Source organism: Oncorhynchus tshawytscha, linkage group LG02, assembly GCF_018296145.1.
Source record: "Oncorhynchus tshawytscha isolate Ot180627B linkage group LG02, Otsh_v2.0, whole genome shotgun sequence".
Taxonomy (NCBI): Eukaryota; Metazoa; Chordata; class Actinopteri; order Salmoniformes; family Salmonidae; genus Oncorhynchus; species Oncorhynchus tshawytscha.
In genome coordinates, this window is record NC_056430.1 from 62,639,891 (window position 1) to 62,665,828 (window position 25,938).

The 25,938-nt window shown below is 44.1% G+C and overlaps 1 protein-coding gene across 3 annotated transcripts in view; it reads right to left on the reverse strand.

The window, feature by feature from the left end:
- Nucleotides 1-4,004: 4,004 nt before the first annotated feature.
- Nucleotides 4,005-25,938, reverse strand: part of LOC112265074 (voltage-dependent calcium channel gamma-5 subunit-like) — a 32,897-nt gene continuing 10,963 nt past the window's right edge. Inside the window, exons 2-6 of one of the 3 annotated variants that reach the window (XM_024442099.2) lie at nt 21,752-21,991; nt 17,222-17,308; nt 6,942-7,082; nt 5,741-5,886; nt 4,005-5,262 (exon numbers count right to left, since the gene is read on the reverse strand). In XM_024442099.2, the coding sequence (XP_024297867.2) occupies nt 4,990-5,262; nt 5,741-5,886; nt 6,942-7,082; nt 17,222-17,308; nt 21,752-21,947 (843 nt within the window). In that variant the 5' untranslated portion in view covers nt 21,948-21,991 and the 3' untranslated portion in view covers nt 4,005-4,989. Of the gene's footprint in view, nt 5,263-5,740; nt 5,887-6,941; nt 7,083-11,093; nt 12,584-17,221; nt 17,309-21,751; nt 21,992-25,938 lie in introns of those variants that run through there. The other 2 variants (XM_042302284.1, XM_042302283.1) reach the window with 2 other exon arrangements.

The window sequence follows — 25,938 nt, forward strand, 5'->3', positions numbered from 1 at the left end:
GACTGTGTTCCATCTTGTCCAGCCATCTTGTCTCAAGAGGACCACAATGGAAATAAGTCCCAGACTTTATTGTGCGTTATCCTCAATGATTTTATTAATGTGCATGTATGGCTTTTAAGTTTTATGTGTGCTTGTTTTTTAAAATGGCTGAATTAATAAACTAAACTAACAGTCATTCTGAATGCAGCTTGCGGGTGAATAAAAATTCCAACTCTAGCTGGATTCCAATAGGAATTAAACATCACTTTGCAAGCCAGCATAATGTGACTTGCAGGCCTGATGTGGCCTGTAAACAAGGGGTTTCCTAACACCACTTTGTGAGGGTTAAATTAGATCATCAACTAGGCCAATAAGTAAGACCTTATGATACATGTAATATATTGTCAGAGTATAATTTTAATGATAACATTCACCCAGGAACTCACTTGGGGAAAGTCAGAGGCCTTTAAAAGGAAATAATTCAACAATCATGTCTCTGTCACAAACAAATAGTCATGGGTGTTAATTTATTCAAAAAGAAAATGCAACCTGAGAAATATGCAAATTAGGCTTTACACCATACAGTGTTAAAACACCCCAAAAAAGTATTTACTGTAACACTACAAGCGTTAATTTCTTACACTGAGAAAGTGTAACAGCGTCAGCACTAAGCGAAGTGAGTCCAGTGGATTGGCTGTGTGCGTTAAGTTCACGGTCAGAATACACATAGAGAAATGTGCATGAAAAGGGAATTATGTTCCATTTAAGTACGCATCACTCGGGTCTGAATCAGCCCCCAATATGTGTTACAAAGAGTGCAAGAGCTCAATACTCAAGGGTACATCTCAATACTCTTAAAATGGGGACAAAAGTGTAAAATACCCTAAAAAGGGGGATAACTCAATAGTCTAAAGGGAATTCTTCATCAATTACTATACTAGTAAAGAGCATTGGCCATGCAGTGTACAAAATATACGGCACTGTACTGTACTGCTAGACCAGCGGTTCCCTACCTTTTTTGGTTACTGAAGTTCTCTCTGCCCGGAGTACCCCTGAAGTACCCCCTCATGTGTATTTTACCAGTAGTCCTACGGTCTCACAAATCTTACCCCTACGGATAGGCCAAGTACCCCCACAGGAGTCCTAGTATCCATGGAACCACTATACTACAGGGAGACCATGTGCAGCACATCACACAAATCAACAGATAAACCTTACACATATCATTACTCTTTTTATTTATTCCTCTATTATTTCTCTCTGCGTTGCTGGGAAGTAAGCATTTCACTGTTAGTATACACCTGTTGTTTACCAAGCATGTGACAAATAACATTTGATTTGAGATAATCTGTCTCTTGAGGTAGTGTGTCACGACTCCGACCGAAGGACACTCCCCTTCCCGTTCGGGTGGCGCTCGGCGGTCGTCATCGCCGGCCTACTAGCTGCTACTGATTATTTCCTCCCCCTCCTTATGTGTTGATTGTGTGCACCTGTTTTGAGTTAGGTAGTAGGCTTTATTAGTCAGCCGGCCCGCAGGGTTCCTTGTGCGGGATTAATTATTGTGATCGTCTGTTTTGTGTACGTATGTGCACGTCTATTTGGGTTTTGTGTTTTCCCATTTTGTGGGTTTTCCCTGGACGGTTTAAGTCCCCCTGTTTGGGGCATTTGTTTGTTCGGTACGCCCTGTGTTTTGTGAGGGTTGGCTTATGTTCAGCGTTTGTGTCAGTGCATTAAAATAGCACTCCCCTGAACTCTCTGCTTCCTGCGCCTGACTCCTCACCCACTACACTCAGACCGTTACATAGTGCAGTATAAAGTGGACACATTCATTTATTTTAAGAGGAGACAAGACGTTCCACCTTGAGGTACTTCATCAAATACAGCAGTTATTTATTTATTTTCAACAGAGATATAATACAGTAGATTGCACATCGAACATCATGAAAATTACTCTTTGTAAAAATAAAAAAACTACATTTCAACATCTCCAATGACTTCTTCTCTGACTTTCATATTTTCTAAAATATTATGCGTATTACAACAAATGCAAAAGCTCACATTTTGAATATGCGATGCAAGAGGCAAAGCAGCTATAACCACAGGCATAATATATATACTGCATAAATGAATGGTTATATGGCTTACCATGGCTACAAATGAGTAGAACATCCAGATGGTTATAACTTACACGTGTAATAGTCTATACAACATTTATTTCAGTCTATGCACATGTTTATGATTAAATATATACAGTGTTAACACAAATACATTGTAACGAGAAGACCGTTCTAATCTGAAGAAACAACTCAAATAGTGTTTGACAATGTGGAGATAGTTCATATTTGTTTGGCAGTTTTAACATTTGGATTTGTTTCTCAAAATATATATGACTTATCCTTCAAACTGAACAAAGCTATCAAGTGGAAACATGCCGTATGTATTTTCTGAAGATCCAATGTAGAAATGTTGCCTGTTGAACAACCACAACACTATCGGATGTTTTCAGACTGAGCCACACGCTTCTCCACTCCAATACCCTTCTCCTTTTTTGCTATTCTCCCCCCTTTGCGCACTGTGGGTAGAAACTTCTAGGCTGTCAATGAGACCACTTAACAAGAAAAAACATAGTAATTGATATTTATTAACAATATTAACATCAGTCGCAACATTGAACATCGACAATAGTTGTGTCCTCTAGATTGATAATTGACTTTAAAATATACAAGTATTGAACAAATAATGAGGTCTTACTATGGCATAAATACTATAACTTAAATATATGTATATGAGACAAGATGTATTTAAGTTAGTCACATTTAACACAGCAAGATTTTTTTCTAACAGGGTCTCTCCTTAATCAATGTCAAATTCCTAATGGCACCCTATTCCCTACATAGCAAACTACTTTTGGCCAGGGCCAGGGGGTGCCATTTGGGACACACACAACAATCCAAAGACAAACTGCTTACATTTATTTTGATTTAATTTTGTATTTAACCTTTATTTATCTAGGTAAGCCAGTTAAGAACACATTCTTATTTACAATGATGGCCTAGGAACAGTGGGTTAACTGCCTTGTTCAGGGGCAGAACGACAGATTTCTACCTTGTCAGCTAGATTTGATCTAGCAACCTTTCGGTTACTGGCCCAACTCTCTAACCACTAGGCTACCTGACCCCCCTATGTAACTATGCATATGCAATCTGATAGAAAACTTGTTTTAAATATACATTTTACATTTCCAGTGATTTACTCCATTGCCAAAAAGCAGATTCTTTTACAGGTACACTACCGGCCAAACATTTTAGAACACCTACTCATTCAAGGGTTTTTCTTTATTTTTTAAATATTTTCTACATTGTAGAATAATAGTGAAGACATCAAAACAACGAAATATCACATATGGAATCATGTAGTAAATAAAAGTGTTAAACAAAATATATTTTATATTTGAGATTCTTCAAAAAGCCACCCTTTACCTTGATGACAGCTTTGCACACTCTTGGCATTCTCTCAATTATGTCAAGAACAGCTCGAATAAGCAAAGAGAAACAACAGTCCATTACTTTAAGACATGGCTACCACAGCATTCTGCAGCGATACACCATCCCATCTGGTTTGGGCTTAGTGGGACTATCATTTGTTTTTCAACAGGACAATAACCCAACACACATCCAGGCTGTGTAAGGACTATTTGAAGAAGAAGGAGAGTGATTGAGTGCTGCATCAGATGACCTGGCCTCCACAATCCACCGACCTCAACCAAATTGAGATGTTTGGGATGAGTCGGGCCGCAGAGTGAAGGAAAAACAGCCAACAAGTGCTCAGCATATGTGGGAACTCCTTCAAGACGGTTGGAAAAGCATTCCAGGTGAAGCTGGTTGAGAGAATGCCAAGAGTGTGCACAGCGGTCATCAGCAAAGGGTGGCTATTTGAAGAATCTCAACTATAAAATATTTTGGTTATTACATGATTACATATATGATATTTCATAGTTTTGATGTCTTCACTATTATTCTAAAATGTAGAAAATAGTAAAAACAAAAGAAAAACCCTTGAAAGAGGTGTTCTAAAACTTTTGACCAGTAGTGTATATGTGCCTGGTGCACTATTAACAGCAAAATCAGGATTAGCTTATATCAACTTTGCATTCTTCATCAGCTACATTACATTCAAACTGGCTCTCCATATCTAATGGTCACAATGACCATCAAACCATGTTCTGAGGCTATACACACACTATTCTCCTTTCTCTCTCCTTTAGCTTCATCATCCCTTTACCCCCCCTTTCCACTGCATTATGTACATCCTGGAATTCTGCAGGGACTCCATTTGGACTCCATGGCTGTAGTAGTAGCTTCCTGGTTTCTTTCCATTCAAACATAAACAAACATTATCTCTGTCTTTATTAACAGTACAACAGTGCTGAGCGTGAGATGGACGATGAAAAAAAAGAATTAAATTGATAAATGACGTGTAATGAACATCCTGCTCTCTGACGGGATGATTAAACCCACAGTCAAAATAAATAGATAATAAAGAGAGAAATGTTTCACTTTCAATCTACCCACTTATAGTATATTATCTTACAAGTTATACAGTTGACAGAAGACCTACGTGGGTTACCGGGGAGATATCGGCTTCTATATTGACCAAGATGGAGAACGTACTGTACGGCGAAGGTGAACAAGGTCTGATTGAGAATCACTACTTCTACTGTACTTTGAGTAAAACCAGAGATGGAAGGTCGGCTGTGGGGGTCGCCATCTCCCAAATGTGTCAAAATTCAGAAAACTGCACTACAAGAGGACTTCAAAAGAGGTCGTCACACACATGGAAAAAGATACGCCCCCCCCTCTCTCACAAAACGCAGCCTAGGCGCCTCCCCATCAGCCCTCTCAATCGCCCTCCTCCAGACCGAACAACCTAGTCTACCACCTCAGTCAGACTCTCCCTTCCTGGGGATGTGTGTACAACCCACTGCCCAGGCTCCAGGGCTTCACGCAGGCCTCAGCATGGGGAGGAGGACATGCGGTCATACTCGGGACACTTGAGGAGCGCTGGGTAGTTGGAGTGGAGGGAGTGGTTCATCTGGAGCGAGGCTTCGCTGGAGATGCTGGAGGGGCTGCGGCCGTGCTGGTCCCAGGTGTCCGGGTGGAGGAACTGACCAGAGTAGTCGGAGCAGTTGCTGTGGCGCGGCCCGTATAAGCCCGGGTGGGGTCTGTACATCTCCTCGGCCGTGTAGCGCTTCATGAACAGGTAGACGGACATGACGCCGGCCGTCTGGAGATACATGACAGATGCAAGGGAGCAGGATAACTTACAGTATCCTCTTCAACAAATGATATCACAACTGCAGGGTTGTGCCTTGAGGAACATTTAATTGCCCAATCAACCTAGATGTCCCCTTATCTGTATCAGACTTAAGAATATGGGTATCATTGCGCAAAATATTTGTTCTACATAGACCCCTAGACCCTATGTCAGCATTTCCCAAACTCTGTCCTCGGGATGCCACGTTTAGTTTTTTTCTTAGCACTATACAGGCGATTCAAATAATCAACCAATCATCAAGCTTTGATTATTTGAATCAGATGGGCAAAATTAACCAAAACGTGCAGTTTGGGAAATGCTGCCCTATGTACTACTCTACATTGACAGGTGTAAAGCAAAATGCATAGGCTCTAGGGGGTAGGTTAGGCTATGGGGGTGGATTTGGGATTGGGCCCACAATGTAATGAAGAAGCAAGGAGGAAGTTACCTCAGTGAGCAGGAAGGAGATGGCAGCGAAAGCAAAGGACCAGCCATACTGGTAACTGAAGTAGGCCTCGTTGGTCTTGGTCCTGTTCAACATCTCATCATTAATACTGGAGATGTACAACACCAGGCCCACCACCAGAGACAGACCTAGCAGAGAGAGAGGAGGGATGGAGAGAAAAAAATGGGGGGCGCGAGAGAATGAGTGTGTTTAAGAGAGAGAGCAAGTGATAGGAAGAATACAGATTCTTCTGCATAAGCAGGATGTTGTAATTCTATGGTGATATATTTGCGTACTTGTACAGTATATTAATGATATGCAACATTCCATTAGAAATAGAAATAGGTAGTATAGCTGTCATGTTGTGATCACTGATTCAGGACCCCAATTTCCTGTTACTACGCAACAAGGGCTGCATTCTATGGTAATGCCAGTAACAATTGTGCATGCAAATCACTACTAGATGAAAAACCAAATAATGCGTCCTGGGGATTTAAAATTAAACCATATTGAGCCAGTTTCCTTGACACAGATTAAACCTAGTCCTGGACTAACACACATTGTCCATGGAGATCTGTCACATCAGCCACGTGTTCATCCAGTGTCTCCTTGACCTGCACTCCCCCAGTACACTCTCTCCCTCTCTGTGTGTGATTGTGTGGTTGGAGACAGGTGTGCTGGAGTCAGAGCAGATCCCCACCAGCTGCAACCCGTTCCAGAATCAAGACCTCTACAAATACTCAGTCCTGCCACTTCCACTCTGCCAGAACGTAATCTCTGCTCATTTTGCTGCTCTGACTCTAGCTCCTGTCCCACATCTCACCACCCTGTTCTGGATTCACCACACCACCACTCCATTGGATTCCCCTCTGGACCCATTTACCCTGTCCCAACCCAGCTCACTCCAACCTCAGCCTCCACATCTAGTTTCCTACAACTCATCCGAGCTTCCCCGGATCTGCACTCCATATCTCCCTGTGTTACACTAAATACCTCGGTTCATTTCATCCCCGTTTCTTCGCCTGAGTCTGCTCTTGGGTTCCCCTGTGCCACTCCGCCTAACAGAGATTCTCCATTTAAATAGTTTATTAGTCCAGGACTAGGTTCAATATGTGTCCAGGAAACTGCCACTTAAACTCAATAAATAATGTAAAGGATCTCTTGTTTCAACAAAATGCATTCACAGAAGTGATATGTCATTTACCTGAGAGGATGAAGAAGATTCCGGAGATGAAGGCCAGGATGGTGCGGTGGGGCCGGATATGTCCGATGTTGCTCAGGACAAAACCGATGAACAAGAAGAAGAGACTAACCAGGGGGAAGGGAGTGGCTGAACGGATCATCTCTGGAACAGGGAAAGGAGAGAGAATGGATGATACATTTACTAAGTTTGTTCACGAGTTTGTTCATTCATTTATTCAGTCAATTGTGTCAATTCATCCAAGTCAATCTATTGTGATGAGTCTGTGTTCTGCAAAGAGTTTAAATATACGAGTCAATTAAATGTGTTATCTAACCACTGAGATAAAGCACAACATGATTTGATTGACTCAGTAAAAGAACCCTAAAGCAGTGAATATCATATAGCAAACACTAGATTTGTTTCCTGGTTAAATTGGTTTTGTAACTTTTTTTTCAAACTTCCCACAGTTGATTGCTTTTCTCTCTTGAGGTCTCTGACAAACAAGGAGCAATATAGCTACCTCTGTTCCTGGTGTCATTCCAAGGGGTGGTTCCACTGCCTGGGATGTCTCCACAGGCATCTCAACTTAAGAAGATGTTGTTGGGACCCCACTGTGAGAATGGTTTCTCCCTGGATTCTCCATTAACCATAACAATATAACTGCAAGCCCCAATTCTGACTTGTGCTCTAATATCTGCTTCACTGACTTCTGCTCTCGTGTTTTCTGCACGGTAACACTAGAAGCTTATGACCTAAAATTGATCAATTGAAAGTGTGGGTTCACAGCTCCAATCCAGATGTGTTGGTCATTACTGAGACGTGGTTAAGAGAGTGTTTTGAATACTGATGTTTTCTGGTTCTAACCTTTTTCAGCGAGACAGATCTTCCAAAGGTGGAGGAGTGGCAATCTTAACCAAGGATCACCTTCCATGCTCGGTTGTCTCCACCAAGTCTGTCCACGAACAATTTGATTTGCTGGTTTTAAGTATTAAACTTTCAAATAGCTCTTTGTTGACTGTTGCTGGATGCTATCGTCCTCCATCAGCACCGGCCTGTACCCTACCTGCCCTAAGCTCTCTCCTGGCCCCCTACACCAAGTCTGAATTTGTCCTGCTAGGTGACCTTAACTGGGACATGCTTAAACCACCTGACCAAGTCCTAAAGCAATGGGACTCCCTATATCTCTCTCAGATTATTACCAATCCCGCAAGGTATGACTCCAAACACACAGAAAAGGCTACTCTTCTTGATGTTATCCTCACAAATAATCCTGATAGGTATCAGTCTGGTGTTTTCTGTAATGACCTTAGTGATCACTGTTTTACAGCCTGTGTTCGTAATGGCTGCTCAGTGAAACGACCTGTCCTGATTTTTCATAGACACTTGCTAAAATACTTTAATGAGCAAGCCTTCCTTTGTGAACTGGCCTCTGTAAAAATGGTATAGAATCCACTTGATCCCCTCTATCGAAGACGCTTGGACCTTCTTTTTTGATATTTTCAGTGGTATTGTTAACAAACACGCCCCCATAAAGAAAATGAGAATTAAAAACATGTTCAGCCCCTGGTTCGACTGTGATCTTTTAGAGTTACTCCACCTCAAGAATTACATTTGGTGAAAGGCTCGGCATACGCATACTCAGGCTGACTGACTCTCGTTCAGGCAAATGAGAAATAAGTGCACTCAGGCTATCCGGAAGGCCAAAGTTAGTTTAAGGAGCAGTTCTCTCTCTGTGGGTCAGACCTCAATAAGTTCTTTAATCACCACTTCATTAAGACTCAGCCATGCCTCCTTGCCCATCCAACATTTCCTCATCTCCCACCCCTTTAATGTGACTATCCCCGATGTTTCTCCCTGCAGGGAGTCACTGAGTCCGAAGTGCTAAAGGAGCCCCTGAAACTTGACCCCCAAAAAACAGTCAGATGGTTTAGACCCTTTCTTCTTTAAGGTTGCTGCCCCTATCATCGCCAAGCCTCTCTCCCCCTTTTTGGGGAGGTTCTCATTGCTTGGAAGGCAGCCACAGTCTGTCTTTTATTTAAAGGGAGAGATCAAGCTGATCTTAACTGTTATAGGCCTATTTTTATTTTGCCCTGTTTATCAAAAGTGTTGGAAAAACTCATCAATAATCAACTGACTGGCTTTCTTGATGTCTATAGTATTCTCTTGGGTATGCAATCTGGTTTCTGCCCAGGTTATGGTTATATCACCATTGTGCTTGATTCTAAGCAATGTTGTGCTGCTATTTTTATTTACTTGGCCAAATCTTTTGATACGGTAGACCATTCCATTCTTGTGGGCCGGCTAAGGAGTATTGGTGTCTCTGAGGGGTCTTTGGTCTGGTTTGCTAACTACCTCAGAGTGCAGTGTATAAAGTCAGAAAATCTGCTGTCTCAGCCACTGCCTGCCACCAAGGGAGTACCCCAATGCTCAATCCTAAGCCCCACGCTCTTCTCAATTTACATCAACAACATAGCTCAGGCAGTAGGAAGCCCTCTCATCCATTTATATACAGATGATAGTCTTATACTCAGCTGGCCCCTCCCTGGATTGTGTGTTAAATGCTCTACAACAAAGCTTTCTTGGTGTCCAACAAGCTTTCCCTACCTTTAACCTTTTTCTGAACACCTCCAAAACAGGTCCAAATGTGGTTTGGTTTGGTAAGAAGAATGCCCTTCTCCCCACAGGTGTGATTACTACCTCTAAGGGTTTAGTCACCTAATACAAGTACTTGGGAGTATGGCTAGACTGTACACTGCCCTTCTCTCAGCATATATCAACGCTGCAGGCTAAAGTAACATCCGGACTTAGTTTCCTCTATCGTAATCGCTCCTCTTTCACGCCAGCTGCCAAACTAACCCTGATTCAGATGACCATACTATCCATCCTAGATTACAGAGACATAATTTATAGATCTGCAGGTAAGGGTGCTCTCGAGCGATTTGATGTGCTTTACCATCGGCCATCAGATTTGCCACCAATGCTCCTCATAGGACACATGACTGCACTCTATACTCCTCTGTAAACTGGTCATCTCTGTATACCCGTCGCAAGACCCACTGGTTGATGTTTATTTATAAAACCCTCTTAGGCCTCACTCCCCCCTATCTGAGATATCTACTGCAGCCCTCATCCTCCACATACAACACCGTTCTGTCAGTCACTTTCTGTTAACGGTCCCCAGAGCACACACATTCCTGGGTTGCTCGTCTTTTCAGTTTGCTGCAGCTAGCGACTGGAACAAGCTACACAAAACACTCAAACTAGACAGTTTTATCTCAATCTCTTCAAAGACTCAATCATGGCAAAGACATTCTTACTGACAGTTGTGGCTGCTTTGCGTGATGTATTGTTGTCTCGACCTTCTTGCCCTTTGCGCTGTTGTCTGTGCCCAATAATGTTTGTACCATGTTTTGTGCTGCTATCATGTTGTGTTGCTGCCTTGCTATGTTGTCGTCTTAGGTCTCTCTTTATGCAGTGTTGTCTCTTGTCGTGATGTGTGTTTTGTCCTATATTTATATTTTATTTATTTTTGTATTTTTTTAATTCCAGCCGCCGTCCCCGCAGGAAGCCTTTTGGCAGGTCATCATAGTAAATAAGAATTTGTTCTTAACTGACTTGCCAGGCTAAATAAATACATAAACAACTATGCTATGAAGCAGGAGCACACCATAGGTCAAATTTCATAGCCTGGGTAAAGAGGCAGGTCTATGCTACAGCTGTAATGAACACGATGGGAGACAGAGAGCTGATTTCAAGCGCAGGGCGCAGCAGGTGTTTATTGTAAAGGACCACAGGAGGAGGCAGGTAGCTGGGTCCAGGGGCAGGCAGAAGGTCATACACAGGGGCTTGTAAATGGCAACAGTACAGTCAGGGAAAAGGCTAGTAACGTTGTCCAGGAGATCAGGAAATCCGACAGGCAGGGAATAGTCAAAAGGCGTCGTTAATGAGGCAAGCCAAAACTATCATGCACAGGAGGATTAAATCATGGGAAAAATAGAGCTCTGAAGTGTGTCACAAAACAAACAAGACCTCACAATGATGGGGTGCAAAGAACTGAACTAAATAGTGTGTGATAATGACAGACAGGTGTGTGAACAGGTGATCAGAAATCAGGTGATTGGGATCTGGAGAATGCGCTGTGTTCAGGGGATCTATGTGTTTGAGAGTGTGAGCTGGAAAGTGGGCTGGAAAGTGAGCTGCGTTCAGGGGATCTACGTGTTTGAGAGTGAGTTGGAAGCAGACGTTACAGTACCCCCCTCCATGGGCGGCTCTTGACGGCTTAGGAAGCTGAGCAGGGGGCCTCCCTGGGGACGTGGAGCTGGGCGGTCAGGACGGTAGAAAGCCAGGATCATAGCTGGGTCGAGGATGTCCTGGGCGGGGATCCAGCACCGTTCTTCAGGTCCGTACCCCTCCCAATCCACCAGGTAGTGGATGCGACCACCCAGGCGCTTGGAGTCAAGGAGGACTTGGCGGAATAAGCCGGTGCACCGCCGACATCAAATGGAGAGGGTGAGCCACTGTACCTCACAGGCTTGAGATGGGACACATGGAAGTACGAGGAGATCCGGTAATGGCGGAGCAACTGGAGACTGTAGGTGACAGGATTGATGCGTTGTGTAATTTTGAAAGGACCAATGAACCGGGGACTGAACTTTTTGCAGGGGTCACGAAACTGAATGTCCCGGGTAGAGAGCCACCCACGTTGCCCAGGTTGGAAGAGTGGAGTAGGTCGGCGAACGTTTCTGGGAGAGGGAAGCTTGATGTAGGTGCCGATGTGCTGTCTCCCAAACCTGCTCACACTGTCGAAACCTGCTCACACTCATCGATGTCAGGCACAGTTCCGGGCTCTGTCTCCCATGGGAACACGTGGGTTGGTGTCCGAGGACAAACTGAAAAGTAGTGCGATGGAGGGAGGAATGCACCCGGGAGTTCTGTGCGTATTCGGCCCAGGCTAGATAGCGACTCCACTCGTGTGGTTGGTGGGTGCAGTGTTGGTGAAGGTACTTCCCCATTTCCTGATTCAGGTGTTCCGTCTGCCCGTTGGCTTGGGGATGGTATCCGGAGGATAGGTTGATGGAGACTCCCAGCCGGTCGCAGAAGGCTCGCCACACCCTGGAGACGAACTGGGATCCCATACAGACAAAACACCTGTTGGAACATGCACTCGGCCATTTCCATGGCATTAGGTAGATACGGAAGGGGGATGAGTCGGCCCACCTTGGAGAACTGGTCCACTACAACTAAAATAGTAGTGAAGCCCGAAGAGTTTAGCAGATCAGTGAGGAAATTCATGGCGATGTGGGACCATGGTCCGTGTGGTGTAGGTAAATGCTCGAGCTTACCGGTAGGTAGTTGGCGAGGGCTCTTTGCCCATGTACAGACGGGACAGGAAAGCACGTAATCTCTGACGTCTGCTGTTAGGGATGACCACCAGAACTTGCGTGTCAGTAGCTCCATGGTCCGGGTGATCCTGGGATGGCCAGAACTCAGCGAGGTATGGTACCACTGCATTAGCTGGGGTCTGACAGATGCCAGAACGTAGGTCTTGCCTGCAGGGGTGTCGGGAGGTGTTGGGTCGTGGCTTAGGGCCTCTTGGATGGCTGATTGGATTTCCCACTGTATGGGTCCCACGACACAAGACGGAGACAGGGTGGGCTCGGGAGCTGGGTTAGAGGAAGTGGAGTCAAATAGACGGGATAAGGAATCGGACTTCACATTTTTCTTGCCAGACAGATAGGTGACGGTGAAGTTGAAGTGGGTGAAGAAGAGCGCCCAGTGAGCCTGTCTGGGGTTGAGCCTCTTAGCACTTCTTAAGTACTCAAAATTTCAGTGGTCGGTAAGGACAAGGAATTGGTGATGAGCTCTCTCTAAACAGTGGACCCACTCTTCGATAGCCAGCTTAAATGGCGAGGAGTTCTCGGTTCCCGTCATCATAAACTCATCAAAAAAAGAAAACGCCCCTTTCTCAGGACTTTCACAGATAATTCGTAAAAATCCAAATAACTTCACAGATCTTCATTGTAAAAGGTTTGTTTCCCATTTTCCCATGCTTGTTCAATGAATACAATTGTGTCTGGTCTGTGGGTTTTTGCAAATTATTTAAATTGTGAGACAGAACCCCACAGGTCTTATTACTGCTTTCTGAGTTTTGTAAATCTTCATTCTCCCCTTCTTCACTTTAGGCCTTATGGGAATCTCTCTCACTGTATTTTACATATACTCAAACTGCGTCTCCTCTGACAGTGTGTCTCCAGGGTCCTAGTGCCTGTCTGAGCATTACCCATCCTGTGTGTATCCATCTGCATTTGGCCTGAGGGACATCTCTCGCAAAAGCAATTGCGCCTTGCATTTTTCATATCTCCCTCCCTATCCCTTGTTAGAGTGGAATGAGCCATGCCTCAGAGGCAAGTCAGGAATAGCATAAACATACATCTATATGGGGGGGGACATGAGTGCATTCTGTGGATGTTTGTCAGTTGGGACCACTGTAGCACTACTCTACTTTACATCCATTCAGTCCATCCCAAGCCTGTGCCGTATGGATCTACATTTTCTCTTACACAGAACATACGGTAGGGGTTGACAACATTCAGCTAAAAATTGGTTTACAGTGCCTTGCGAAAGTATTCGGCCCCCTTGAACTTTGCGACCTTTTGCAACATTTCAGGCTTCAAACATAAAGATATAAAACTGTCTTTTTTTGTGAAGATTCAACAACAAGTGGGACACAATCATGAAGTGGAACGACATTTATTGGATATTTCAAACTTTTTTAACAAATCAAAAACTGAAAAATTGGGTGTGCAAAATTATTCAGCCCCTTTACTTTCAGTGCAGCAAACTCTCTCCAGAAGTTCAGTGAGGATCTCTGAATGATCCAATGTTGACCTAAATGACTAATGATGATAAATACAATCCACCTGTGTGTAATCAAGTCTCCGTATAAATGCACCTGCACTGTGATAGTCTCAGAAGTCCGTTAAAAGCGCAGAGAGCATCATGAAGAACAAGGAACACACCAGGCAGGTCCGAGATACTGTTGTGAAGAAGTTTAAAGCCGGATTTGGATACAAAAAGATTTCCCAAGCTTTAAACATCCCAAGGAACACTGTGCAAGCGATAATATTGAAATGGAAGGAGTATCAGACCACTGCAAATCTACCAAGACCTGGCCGTCCCTCTAAACTTTCAGCTCATACAAGGAGAAGACTGATCAGAGATGCAGCCAAGAGGCCCATGATCACTCTGGATGAACTGCAGAGATCTACAGCTGAGGTGGGAGACTCTGTCCATAGGACAACAATCAGTCGTATATTGCACAAATCTGGCCTTTATGGAAGAGTGGCAAGAAGAAAGCCATTTCTTAAAGATATCCATAAAAAGTGTAGTTTAAAGTTTGCCACAAGCCACCTGGGAGACACACCAAACATGTGGAAGAAGGTGCTCTGGTCAGATGAAACCAAAATTGAACTTTTTGGCAACAATGCAAAACGTTCTGTTTGGCGTAAAAGCAACACAGCTCATCACCCTGAACACACCATCCCCACTGTCAAACATGGTGGTGGCAGCATCATGGTTTGGGCCTGCTTTTCTTCAGCAGGGACAGGGAAGATGGTTAAAATTGATGGGAAGATGGATGGAGCCAAATACAGGACCATTCTGGAAGAAAACCTGATGGAGTCTGCAAAAGACCTGAGACTGGGACGGAGATTTGTCTTCCAACAAGACAATGATCCAAAACATAAAGCAAAATCTACAATGGAATGGTTCAAAAATAAACATATCTAGGTGTTAGAATGGCCAAGTCAAAGTCCAGACCTGAATCCAATCGAGAATCTGTGGAAAGAACTGAAAACTGCTGTTCACAAATGCTCTCCATCCAACCTCACTGAGCTCGAGCTGTTTTGCAAGGAGGAATGGGAAAAAATGTCAGTCTCTCGATGTGCAAAACTGATAGAGACATACCCCAAGCGACTTACAGCTGTAATCGCAGCAAAAGGTGGCGCTACAAAGTATTAACTTAAGGGGGCTGAATAATTTTGCACGCCCAATTTTTCAGTTTTTGATTTGTTAAAAAAGTTTGAAATATCCAATAAATGTCATTCCACTTCATGATTGTGTCCCACTTGTTGTTGATTCTTCACAAAAAAAATACAGTTTTATATCTTTATGTTTGAAGCCTGAAATGTGGCAAAAGGTCGCAAAGTTCAAGGGGGCCGAATACTTTCGCAAGGCACTGTAATTGACCAAATCTGTTCAAGTATTTCCACTAAAAAAAGACAAACTCAGCAAAAAAAGAAACATCCCTTTCTCAGGACCCTGTCTTTCAAAGAAATTCGGAAAATCCACAGATCTTCATTGTAAAGGGTTTAAACACTGTTTCCCATGCTTGTTCAATGAACCATTAACAATGAATGAACATGCACCCGTGGAATGGCTGTTAAGACACTAACAGCTTACAGACAGTAGGTAATTAAGGTCACAGTTCTGAAAACAGGACACTAGAGGCCTTTCTACTGACTCTGATAAACACCAAAAGAAAGATGCCCAGGGTCCCTGCTCATCTTCGTGAACGTGCCTTAGGCCTGCTGCAAGGAGGCATGAGGACTGCAGATGTGGCCAGGGCAATAAACTGCAATGTCCGTACTGTGAGAAGCCTAAGACAGCGCTACAGGGAGACAGGCCAGGACAGGACTAGCAAAAAGTGCTCTTCACTGACGAGTTGAGGTTTTGTCTCACCAGGGGTAATGGTTGGATTTGTGTTCATTCAAAGGAATGAGCGTTACACCGAGGCCTGTACTCTGGAGCGGGCTCGATTTGGAGGTGGAGGGTCCATCATGGTCTGAGGTGGTGTGTCTCAGCATCATCGGACTGAGCTTGTTGTCATTGCAGGCAATCTCAACGCTGTGTGTTACAGGGAAGACATCCTCCCTCATGTGGTACCCTTCCTGCAGGCTCATCCTGACATGACCCTCCAGCATGACAATGCCACCAGCCACACTGCTCATTCTGTGCGTGATTTCCTGCAAGACATGAATGTCAGTGTTCTGCTATGACCAGCGAACAGCCCGGATCTCAATCCCAATGAGCATGTCTGGGACCTGTTGGATTAGAGGGTGAGGGTTATTCCCCCCAGAAATGTTCAGGAACTTGCAGGTGCCTTGGTGGAAGAGTGGGTAACATCTCACAGCAAGAACTGGCAAATCTGGTGCGGTCCATGAGGAGGAGATGCACTGCAGTACTTAATGCAACTGGTGGCCATACCAGATACGGACTTACTTTTCTGTGGAACTTGTTCAGTTTATGTCTCAGTTGTTGAATCTTATGTTCATACAAATATTTACACTTTTTTTTATTACCTTTATTTAACTAGGCAAGTCAGTTAATTAAGAACAAATTCTTATTTTCAATGACGGCCTAGGAACAGTGGGTTAACTGCCTGTTCAGGGGCAGAACGACAGATTTGCTGAAAATAAATGCAGTTGACAGTGAGAAGATGTTTCTGTTTTGCTGAGTTTACGTGATCGTGTCTCAATGTAATGAAGGTATGAAATTGTTATTTTCAAATTCAAAATCTCTTTTTGGGCTTGTGGTCAATTTGCACTATTATTATAATCAACCATCCGCTCAGACAAAAATTGTCCCGCGGCTGAATCTAGTTACCTACCCCTGGCATACACCATGCATACCTTCGGTCTCTCTGGGGGAATGACATAAGTATATGACATACAGTATGTGCATCGCATCATTGTCCACAGAATTCACTATTTGTCATTATGATAATTCAACATGCCTTTTGTTTGACATTATCAGAATGGACCCTGTGCGATTGACAATGAAGCACGTTCTTCCTCTCCTCAGGCATACCCCTCATCTATCACTGAACTTTATGTCAAAGTTATTTTTTATTTATTTTAACAACAGAAATATCTCGAGGCCTAAAGTGACAGCAGTCTGTCTGGCGGCCTAGGAGTTAGGCCAGGAGCTCTTCCTGACCATGTGATCTGATCTGGAAAAACTCTGGGCTCTGGTTATATGATTGTTAATGACTTGCCAGGTCATACAGTCAGGAAAAACTCTTGGCCCTACCTTTATGCCCTACCAGAACAGGTGTGTTTGTGCTCGGGACCAGAGTCCGTATTCCTAACGTATCCGCCTGTCCATGTTATCTCATACTGTACATGGTGATCTAAAAAGGTCAAACTGATCCTAAATCAGCACTCCTACTCTAAGACACTTGATATGTCCCCGGAACAGAGGAAGATGACACTGAGTTGAGCGTATGACAAGTCTTCACTTACTCAGCACACTAACCGTAGACTCCGACGTCAGCTGCACGTTGGTGGGCATCACATACTCAATGGTGAAACAACGGCCCTTCTCATCTCCTACAACACAAGCAAAGGAGAAGGCATTTATTAACCCTTTACGACACCTTTAACGTGTGAATACAAAGCCCACACACTTGGGGCTCATCGCTAAAAAAGGGGGTAAGTAGAGTTAATCAATGGAATTGTGCAGGAATGAAATGGCATGAATGTAGATGAATAGACATAGGAGAGAACTGCTGCATAGAGTTGGGAATAGATATAGGAGAGAACTGTTGCATAGAGTTGGGAATAGACATAGGAGAGAACTGTTGCATAGAGTTGGGAATAGACATAGGAGAGAACTGTTGCATAGAGTTGGGAATAGATATAGGAGAGAACTGCTGCATAGAGTTGGAAATAGATATAGGAGAGAACTGCTGCATAGAGTTGGGAATAGACATAGGAGAGAACTGCTGCATAGAGTTGGAAATAGATATAGGAGAGAACTGCTGCATAGAGTTGGGAATAGACAGGAGAGAACTGCTGCATAGAGTTGGGAATAGACATAGGAGAGAACTGCTGCATAGAGTTGGGAATAGATATAGGAGAGAACTGCTGCATAGAGTTGGGAATAGACATAGGAGAGAACTGTTGCATAGAGTTGGGAATAGATATAGGAGAGAACTGCTGCATAGAGTTGGAAATAGATATAGGAGAGAACTGCTGCATAGAGTTGGGAATAGACATAATAGAGAACTGTTGCATAGAGTTGGGAATAGACATAATAGAGAACTGTTGCATAGAGTTGTGTTAATGGATTTAAACAGACAGACACCAGGGTTGTTAGATCAGGAAAGAGGAAGATGTGTTTGTGCCAACACCCAGCCATGACATTTTATCACCCTGTCCTGTGACGAAAGAGTGTTTATTTTAATTTCACCCTACCCACAGGTGATGGTGTGTGTGTGTGTGTGTGTGTGTGTGTGTGTGTGTGTGTGTGTGCATGCATGTATGCGTGCGTGCGTGGGTTTGAATCTCTCTCACAAGCTGCAGAATCTTAGCAGTAATTAACCCTCTTCAATAAGTGAGTCTTTGCTGTCAGTCTGGTATAATTTAATTACTAGAAGGCTAATGAAGAGCCATGGGATCCCTCGCTGCCTTATTAAGCCATAATGGCCTGTCCCAAATGGCACCCGATTCCCTAAATAGTGCACTACTAATGATGACCTATGTAGGGAAAAGGGGGGCATTTGGAACGCATGCCATATTGTGTCAACGAAGACCAACACCATTAACAGTAACACTAGACAAGTCACAATTATATAGAGATGGCAGCAAATGGATTTATAATGATGTTGCACAACTATTGCTGTGGCGATGATGGACTGCAGGAAAATGTATTACATAATAAAAGGAATCAAATTAGACTGCAACTTTTAGACATACTACAGTATATATGTTCATAAATACTATTCAGCTCTGCCCAGAAAAACAACATTCAAATTAAAGCACCCAGCATTGTACCTGGTTAGGCCAGGAGGAGGACTTGGTGAACAGGTGAACCATGGTTAGATGGTTTGGTGGAATGAAAGAAAAGGACATGTATTTGTACTTGTGTACAGTACCCCTACATGTCCAAAGCAGGGCCCCAGTTTCTGGTCTGGAGTGTGAAGTAACAAGCTCTGCTGGTCGTCTACTTTGTAGCAACCTAGCGGTGCCAAAAGCCCTGGTTTGCCCAAGAAAGCCTACATAAATTCTAAATCGACAGAACGCCACCAAAATTTTGAGAGAGGTTTTGGTCTCTAAAATTAGTTTATTATGATCAAGTTCGAACCCAACGTGAATTATTTGAAAGTTTGCTACAAATCAATAGATTGAATTAAACAGTGATCCATTCTGTCAACTACATTTGTTGTCATACAGGACCATGTACTGAAACAGACCAATCACAGGTGGGCAGGCTACGAGGAAGTGCCATTCAGCAATATGGCGCCCTTCAAATTTTCCATTCGGAATGCATGGATGACATTAGCACTATCTACTGGTTTTAATGTCTATGGTCCAAAGTCGATAGAACAAACTGAAATAAGCCACCTACCTCAATATAACAAATCCCCTTCATTTTTCTTACTCGCCATGAGGTGGTTTACTGGACTCATATTAGTCATACTCCTGGACTAAAAAGCATGTTCAATGGAAAATCTCCTCGAAAAGTGTCTTCCAGTCCAGGAAACTGGTCTTATGTGCATGTCGATCAACCAGTGACCTGTTTGCCATTTCTAAACTACTATAGCACCCTAGTCAGAACATCTTCTTCCCAGTCTCATGGACATGAGAGAAGTGAGCTTTTATACATCAGTGGATTGACCAGAGTCAATACAAGCACAAGTCAAACAGACTGGAACCAACAGCTGCATTTAACACTACCACTCAACAGACGCTCCGCAGCATCAATACTGGGCATAACACAGCCCATTCACTCTTTATGTTGTAATGATGTATCATAACAGTACTGAGTCAGATAGGGACAGACACACAGGGCCTAACTAAACATAAGCCTAGAGTTTCTGGGTCAAACAGACAGCTAGCTGGGGCAGTTTAGCAACAAGGTCATTAAATTGCCACTAAAACACAAATAATGGCTCCTTAGTCCTGCATTGGAAGTTGGTCTTTTGGACCAAGGCAAAACATTGGCTATTTAATCACCACAGAAACATGTCATGTTGACAGTGTGTTGCTTGAGAACATGTGGAGGTCAGGATGGACACGGAGGGCTAAAAAAGACATGTTTACATGGAAGTACCTAGGAATGTGCTTTGTACCATCATGTCACTTTGTGATACTTCCTGGGAAGTATAATGCTGGTAAGGGGAGAAATTAGCCCGTCCTCCCCATTTCTACCTCCACCAGCCGTCACTGGTATAATGGCAATATAGAAACAAATCCTGTTTATTGTCCTGACAAATATTACTTGGCAAGTGCATGCATTTTAAATACAGTACATGTTAGCTCATTAGTTTCATTCTAATGCACTGGCTACATTTGATTGCGTCAGCCTCAGTTTCCAGAGGCTACCTAAGGGAGAGACGACAGTACATCAGAGAGGAAGTGAACACCTGGCTTACTGCTTGGAAACACTTTGAAAGATAGCGTCGCTCAGAGAGAAAAGGGGTGGCGTCTCAGTGCAGTGAGGGGGTGGGGCCAGAAGGGGTAGAGCTCCCCTGTGATAGGGCACAAGGTAACCATGCGGGGTGAAGAAAAGCCAGTGTTTGTTCCCCTTGAAACAAGGCTTTTCATAGTCAGAATAGAAGGAGAAGGTGAACAGGGGTGTTGGGTTAGCTTGGCTAGTAGGGTCACTACTGCCTCTTCAGAAAGCGGGCCAGTTTATGGGCCTGGATAATAATGCATGTGTTGTATGCTGGAATGACGAGCGGCATTGGCCAGCGCTGAGGAACATGTCAGCAATGGGACACATGGGGTAGTGACAAAGGAAAAAGAGAATGGAGAAGAGCATGATTTTTTTTCACCGTCAGCGTCCTAGAGCGAGAGAGCAGCCAGGCTGAGTTGACAGGACATGGTAATAACCCAACATGGGGAGACAGGGTAACTCAAGGACAGGTCACTGGGACGCAGCCGAGAGGGAGTGGAGAGAGAAGAGGATGAACATTTGACTCTCAAGAGTCTAGTGAACCAGCCTGCAGTGCCAGCCTGTTTCTCCTCCTCACCAACTCAACATCACTTACCAAAACAGAAACAGACTGGCACAGAGGCCAGCTAGAAGCTACCAGTCATCAGACGTAGAAACTTCAGATACTGAAGTAAACAATGGTCAGTGTCCCTGAATGGTTATGATGATCTCGGAACACCTAAGGGGCAGACTCTACCTTGATCCTAGATTTGTGCCTAAGGGTAAGGGGCAACATCTAGGGTGGCAGGTAGCTTAGCGGTTAGAGCGTTGGGCCAATAACCAAAAGCTGGTTCTAATACCCGAACTGACAAAGTAAAAATCTGACTGTGTGTCCTTGAGCAAGGCACCTAACCCTAATTTGCTACAGGGGCGCCGTACTACTAAACTCAACTCTTAGGGAAAAAAAGGTGTTATCTAGAACCTTAAAGGGGTATATGGCAGTCCCCATAGAATAACCTTTCTTTGGTTCCAGATATAATCCTTTTTGGTTCCAGGTAGAACCCTCTGTAGAAAAGGTACATACAACCCAAATGGTTCCACCAAAAGGGTTCTTTGGCTGTCCCAATAGGAGAACCCTTTTAAGTTGTATGTTCCAAAAGGGTTCTACCTGGAACCAAAAAGGGTTCTCCACGGGGTCAGCGGAAGAACCCTTTTTTCTAAGAGTGTATGGCTGATCCCGTAAAACCACACATTTCACTATACCTATCTGGTGTTGGTGACAAAGCATATGTATTTTTTTTCAGCTCTGACTGCAGGGACATATGCATCTCTAATCTGAACTGATCCTAGATCTGTAATTAAGGGGCAACGTCTACCCCTAACCAGAAACTTACCAGCTGTGAAGCAGACCCTCCAGAGGCCCGAGTGCAGGGACATGCGTAACTCAGTGCTCTGATTGAGGGGCAGGATGACGCCCTCCTCCAGATAGAGCCAGTAGTCAGTACTGACAGCGATGCCCAGCAGGCCCAGGGCACACACAGCGAACACGCTGCTTAGCACTGTCAACACCTTCCTGCCACACAGGGTCATACCACATCCACAACTGCAGGGGGCGCCGCCGGCAGAAAGAGGAGCTGCAGGGAGACAGAGAGGATGGAGTTAATAGAAAAAGGTAGTGGTCCGTGTCACAGTAGTCAATGATAAGACCATGTCTATGTCCTAATGGTCAATTGTAAGACAATGGCTAAGACCCAATGGTCAAGTCTGCGTCCCAGTTGTCAATTGCCAGACAAACTTACGCCATGAGCGTTACTTGGGAGGCAGCTCTGCCTGCCAGGCATGTCTCAATATGTAAAAAATGTCCCAGTAATCCTCCCTGCTCTCCTTTCCATCCTGACATCTAAATCGGTGTATCATAGTTTAGTGTACTTTTATATTAGTGTATTACTTTGTCAGTTGTTTAGCTGTATTTTTTTATTTTTAAGAACGGAAAATCTAGCCTAGTGCCCTGATCTCTCAAAATACTTTTATAAGAGCCATACAGTGTATCCTGCTTCATGAACATTGGGCTGATTTTGAAAAAGCTGAACTTTGAACTGCAGTTGTAGGTCTGTCTGCCCTAGCTTTGCCTCAGGCCAAAACCACACACCACTAATAGTGCTGGGGAGGCCTGTGAATTACTCCTCATATTCCATAATTTAGCCCATCTGATTAACACAACATGATCCAGTCAAGACCCATCTGATTAATACAACATGATCCTGTCAAGACCCATCTGAATAACACAACATGATCCTGTCAAGACCCATCTGATCATCTGATTAACACAACATGATCCTGTCAAGACCCATCTGATTAACACAACAAGATCCAGTCAAGACCCATCTGATTAACACAACATGATCCTGTCAAGAACCATCTGATTAACACAACATGATCCAGTCAAGACCCATCTGATTAACACAACATGATCCAGTCAAGCAAAAGTCCAGCAGTCTTACACTTTGATGGTGTGACATATGCAACAGCATATTGATGTTGATGCTCATCAGTCATAAGCAGCACTGATCACTTGGTTGCAGGAGCTGTTGCCCACGCTAGCTGGAAGCCTGATTTCTGGGCATGCATGGGGATATGTGTTGAAAAGGCAGTCCTTTTACATAATGAGTTGTCTGTTTACTGTCACTGGCTGTTTTTGAGTGGGAGTGTGTGTGTGAGAGAAATACCAGTCTATTCAGGCTTTGTTTTTCTCTCTTTGCAACAATTTGCATGGCTTCACGTTAGAGGTCGACCGATTATGATTTTAACGCCGATACCGATTATTAGAGGGCCAAAACAGATGATACCGATTAATCAGCCTTTTAAAAAAAATGTTTTACATGTATTTGTAATAATGACAATTACAACAATACAGAATGAACACTTATTTTAACTTAATATAATACATCAATAAAATCAATTTAGCCTCAAGTAAATAATGAAACATGTTCAATTTGGTTTAAATAATGCAAAAACAAAGTGTTGGAGAAGAAAGTAAAAGTGCAATATGTGCTATGTACGAAGGCTAACGTTTCAGTTCCTTGCTCAGAACATGAGAACATATGAAAGCTGGTGGTTTCTTTTAACATGAGTCTTCAATATTCCCAGGTAAGAAGTTTTAGGTTGTACTTATAGGAATTATAGGACTATTTCCCTCTATACCATTTGTATTTCATTAACCTTTGACTATTGGATGTTCTAATAGGCACTTTAGCATTGCCAGTGTAACAGTATAGCTTCCGTCCCTCTCCTCACTCCTCCCTGGGCTCGAACCAGCAACACAATGACAACAGCCACCATCAAAGCCTTATTACCCATGCAGAGCAAGGGAAACAACTACTAGAAGGCTCAGAGCGAGTGACGTTTGAAACGCTATTAGTGCGCGCTAACTAGCTAGCCATTTCACTTCGGTTACACCAGCCTCATCTCGGGAGTTGATAGGCTTGAAGTCATAAACAGCGCAATGCTTGATGCACAACGAAGAGCTGCTGGCAAAACGCACGAAAGTGCTGTTTGAATGAATGTTTACGCGCCTGCTTCTGCCTACCACCGCTCAGTCAGATACTTAGATACTTATATGCTCAGTCAGATTATATGCAACGCAGGACATGCTAGATAATATTTATTTATTTATTTTTTATTTGACCTTTATTTAACCAGGCAAGTCAGTTAAGAACAAATTCTTAGTAATATCAACCATGTGTAGTTAACTAGTGGTTATGATTGATTGTTTTTTATAAGATAAGTTTAATGCTAGCTAGCAACTTACCTTGGCTTACTGCATTCGCGTAACAGGCAGTCCTTGTGGAGTGCATGAGAGAGAGTCAGGTCGGTCGTTATTGCGTTGGACTAGTTAACTGTAAGGTTGCAAAATTGGATCCCACGAGCTGACAAGTTGAACATCTGTCATTCTACCCCTGAACAAGGCAGTTAATCCACCGTTCCTGGCCTTCATTGAAAATAAGTGTGTGATAAATGTGTTCTTAACTGACTTGCCTAGTTAAAAGGTATAAAAATAAATAAATAAATACAATAGGCAAATCGGCGCCCAAAAATACAGATTTCCGATTGTTATGAAAACTTGAAATCGGCCCTAATTAATCAGCCATTCCGACCTCTACTTCACGTGGCCCCCTCTGTATCACGGTATGGATAACATGGCCTCCCGGCCCCCCTGTATCACGGTATCGATATGGATAACATGGCCTCACGGCCCCCCTGTATGGATAACATGGCCTCACGGCCCCCCTGTATCACGGTATGGATAACATGGCCTCCCGGCCCCCCTGTATCATGGTATGGATATGGATAACATGGCCTCACGGCCCCTTGTATCACGATATTGATAACATGGCCTCACGGCCCCCCTGTATCATGGTATTGATAACATATCCTCACGGCCCACCTGTATCATGGTATGGATAACATGGCCTCACGGCCCCCTTGTATCACGGTATGGATAACATGGCCTCACGGCCCCCTTGTATCACGGTATTGATAACATGGCCTCGCGGTCCCCCTGTATGGATAACATGGCCTCACGGCCCCCCTGTATCACGGTATGGATAACATGGCCCCACGGCCCCCCTGTATCACGTTATTGATCACATGGCCTCACAGTCACTTTGTATTACGGTATTGATCGCATGGCCTCACGGCCCCCCTGTATCACGGTATTGATAACATGGCCTCACGGCCCACCTGTATCACGGTATTGATAACATGGCCTCCCGGCCCACCTGTATCACGGTATTGATAACATGGCCTCCCGGCCCCCCTGTATGGATAACATGGCCTCACGGCCCCCCTGTATCACGGTATGGATAACATGGCCCCACGGCCCCCCTGTATCACGGTATTGATCACATGGCCTCACAGTCACTATGTATTACGGTATTGATCGCATGGCCTCACGGCCCCCCTGTATCACGGTATTGATAACATGGCCTCACGGCCCACCTGTATCACGGTATGGATAACATGGCCTCACGGCCCCCTTGTATCACGGTATTGATAACATGGCCTCGCGGCCCCCCTGTATGGATAACATGGCCTCACGGCCCCCCTGTATCACGATATTGATCACATGGCCTCACAGTCACTATGTATTACGGTATTGATCGCATGGCCTCACGGCCCCCCTGTATCACGGTATTGATAACATGGCCTCACGGCCCACCTGTATCACGGTATTGATAACATGGCCTCACGGCCCACCTGTATCACGGTATTGATAACATGGCCTCACGGCCCACCTGTATCACGGTATTGATAACATGGCCTCACGGCCCCCTGTATCACGGTATTGATAACATGGCCTCACGGCCCACCTGTATCACGGTATTGATAACATATCCTCACGGCCCACCTGTATCACGGTATGGATAACATGGCCTCACGGCCCCCTTGTATCACGGTATGGATAACATGGCCTCACGGCCCCCTTGTATCACGGTATGGATAACATGGCCTCACGGCCCCCTTGTATCACGGAATTGATAACATGGCCTCGCGGTCCCCCTGTATGGATAACATGGCCTCC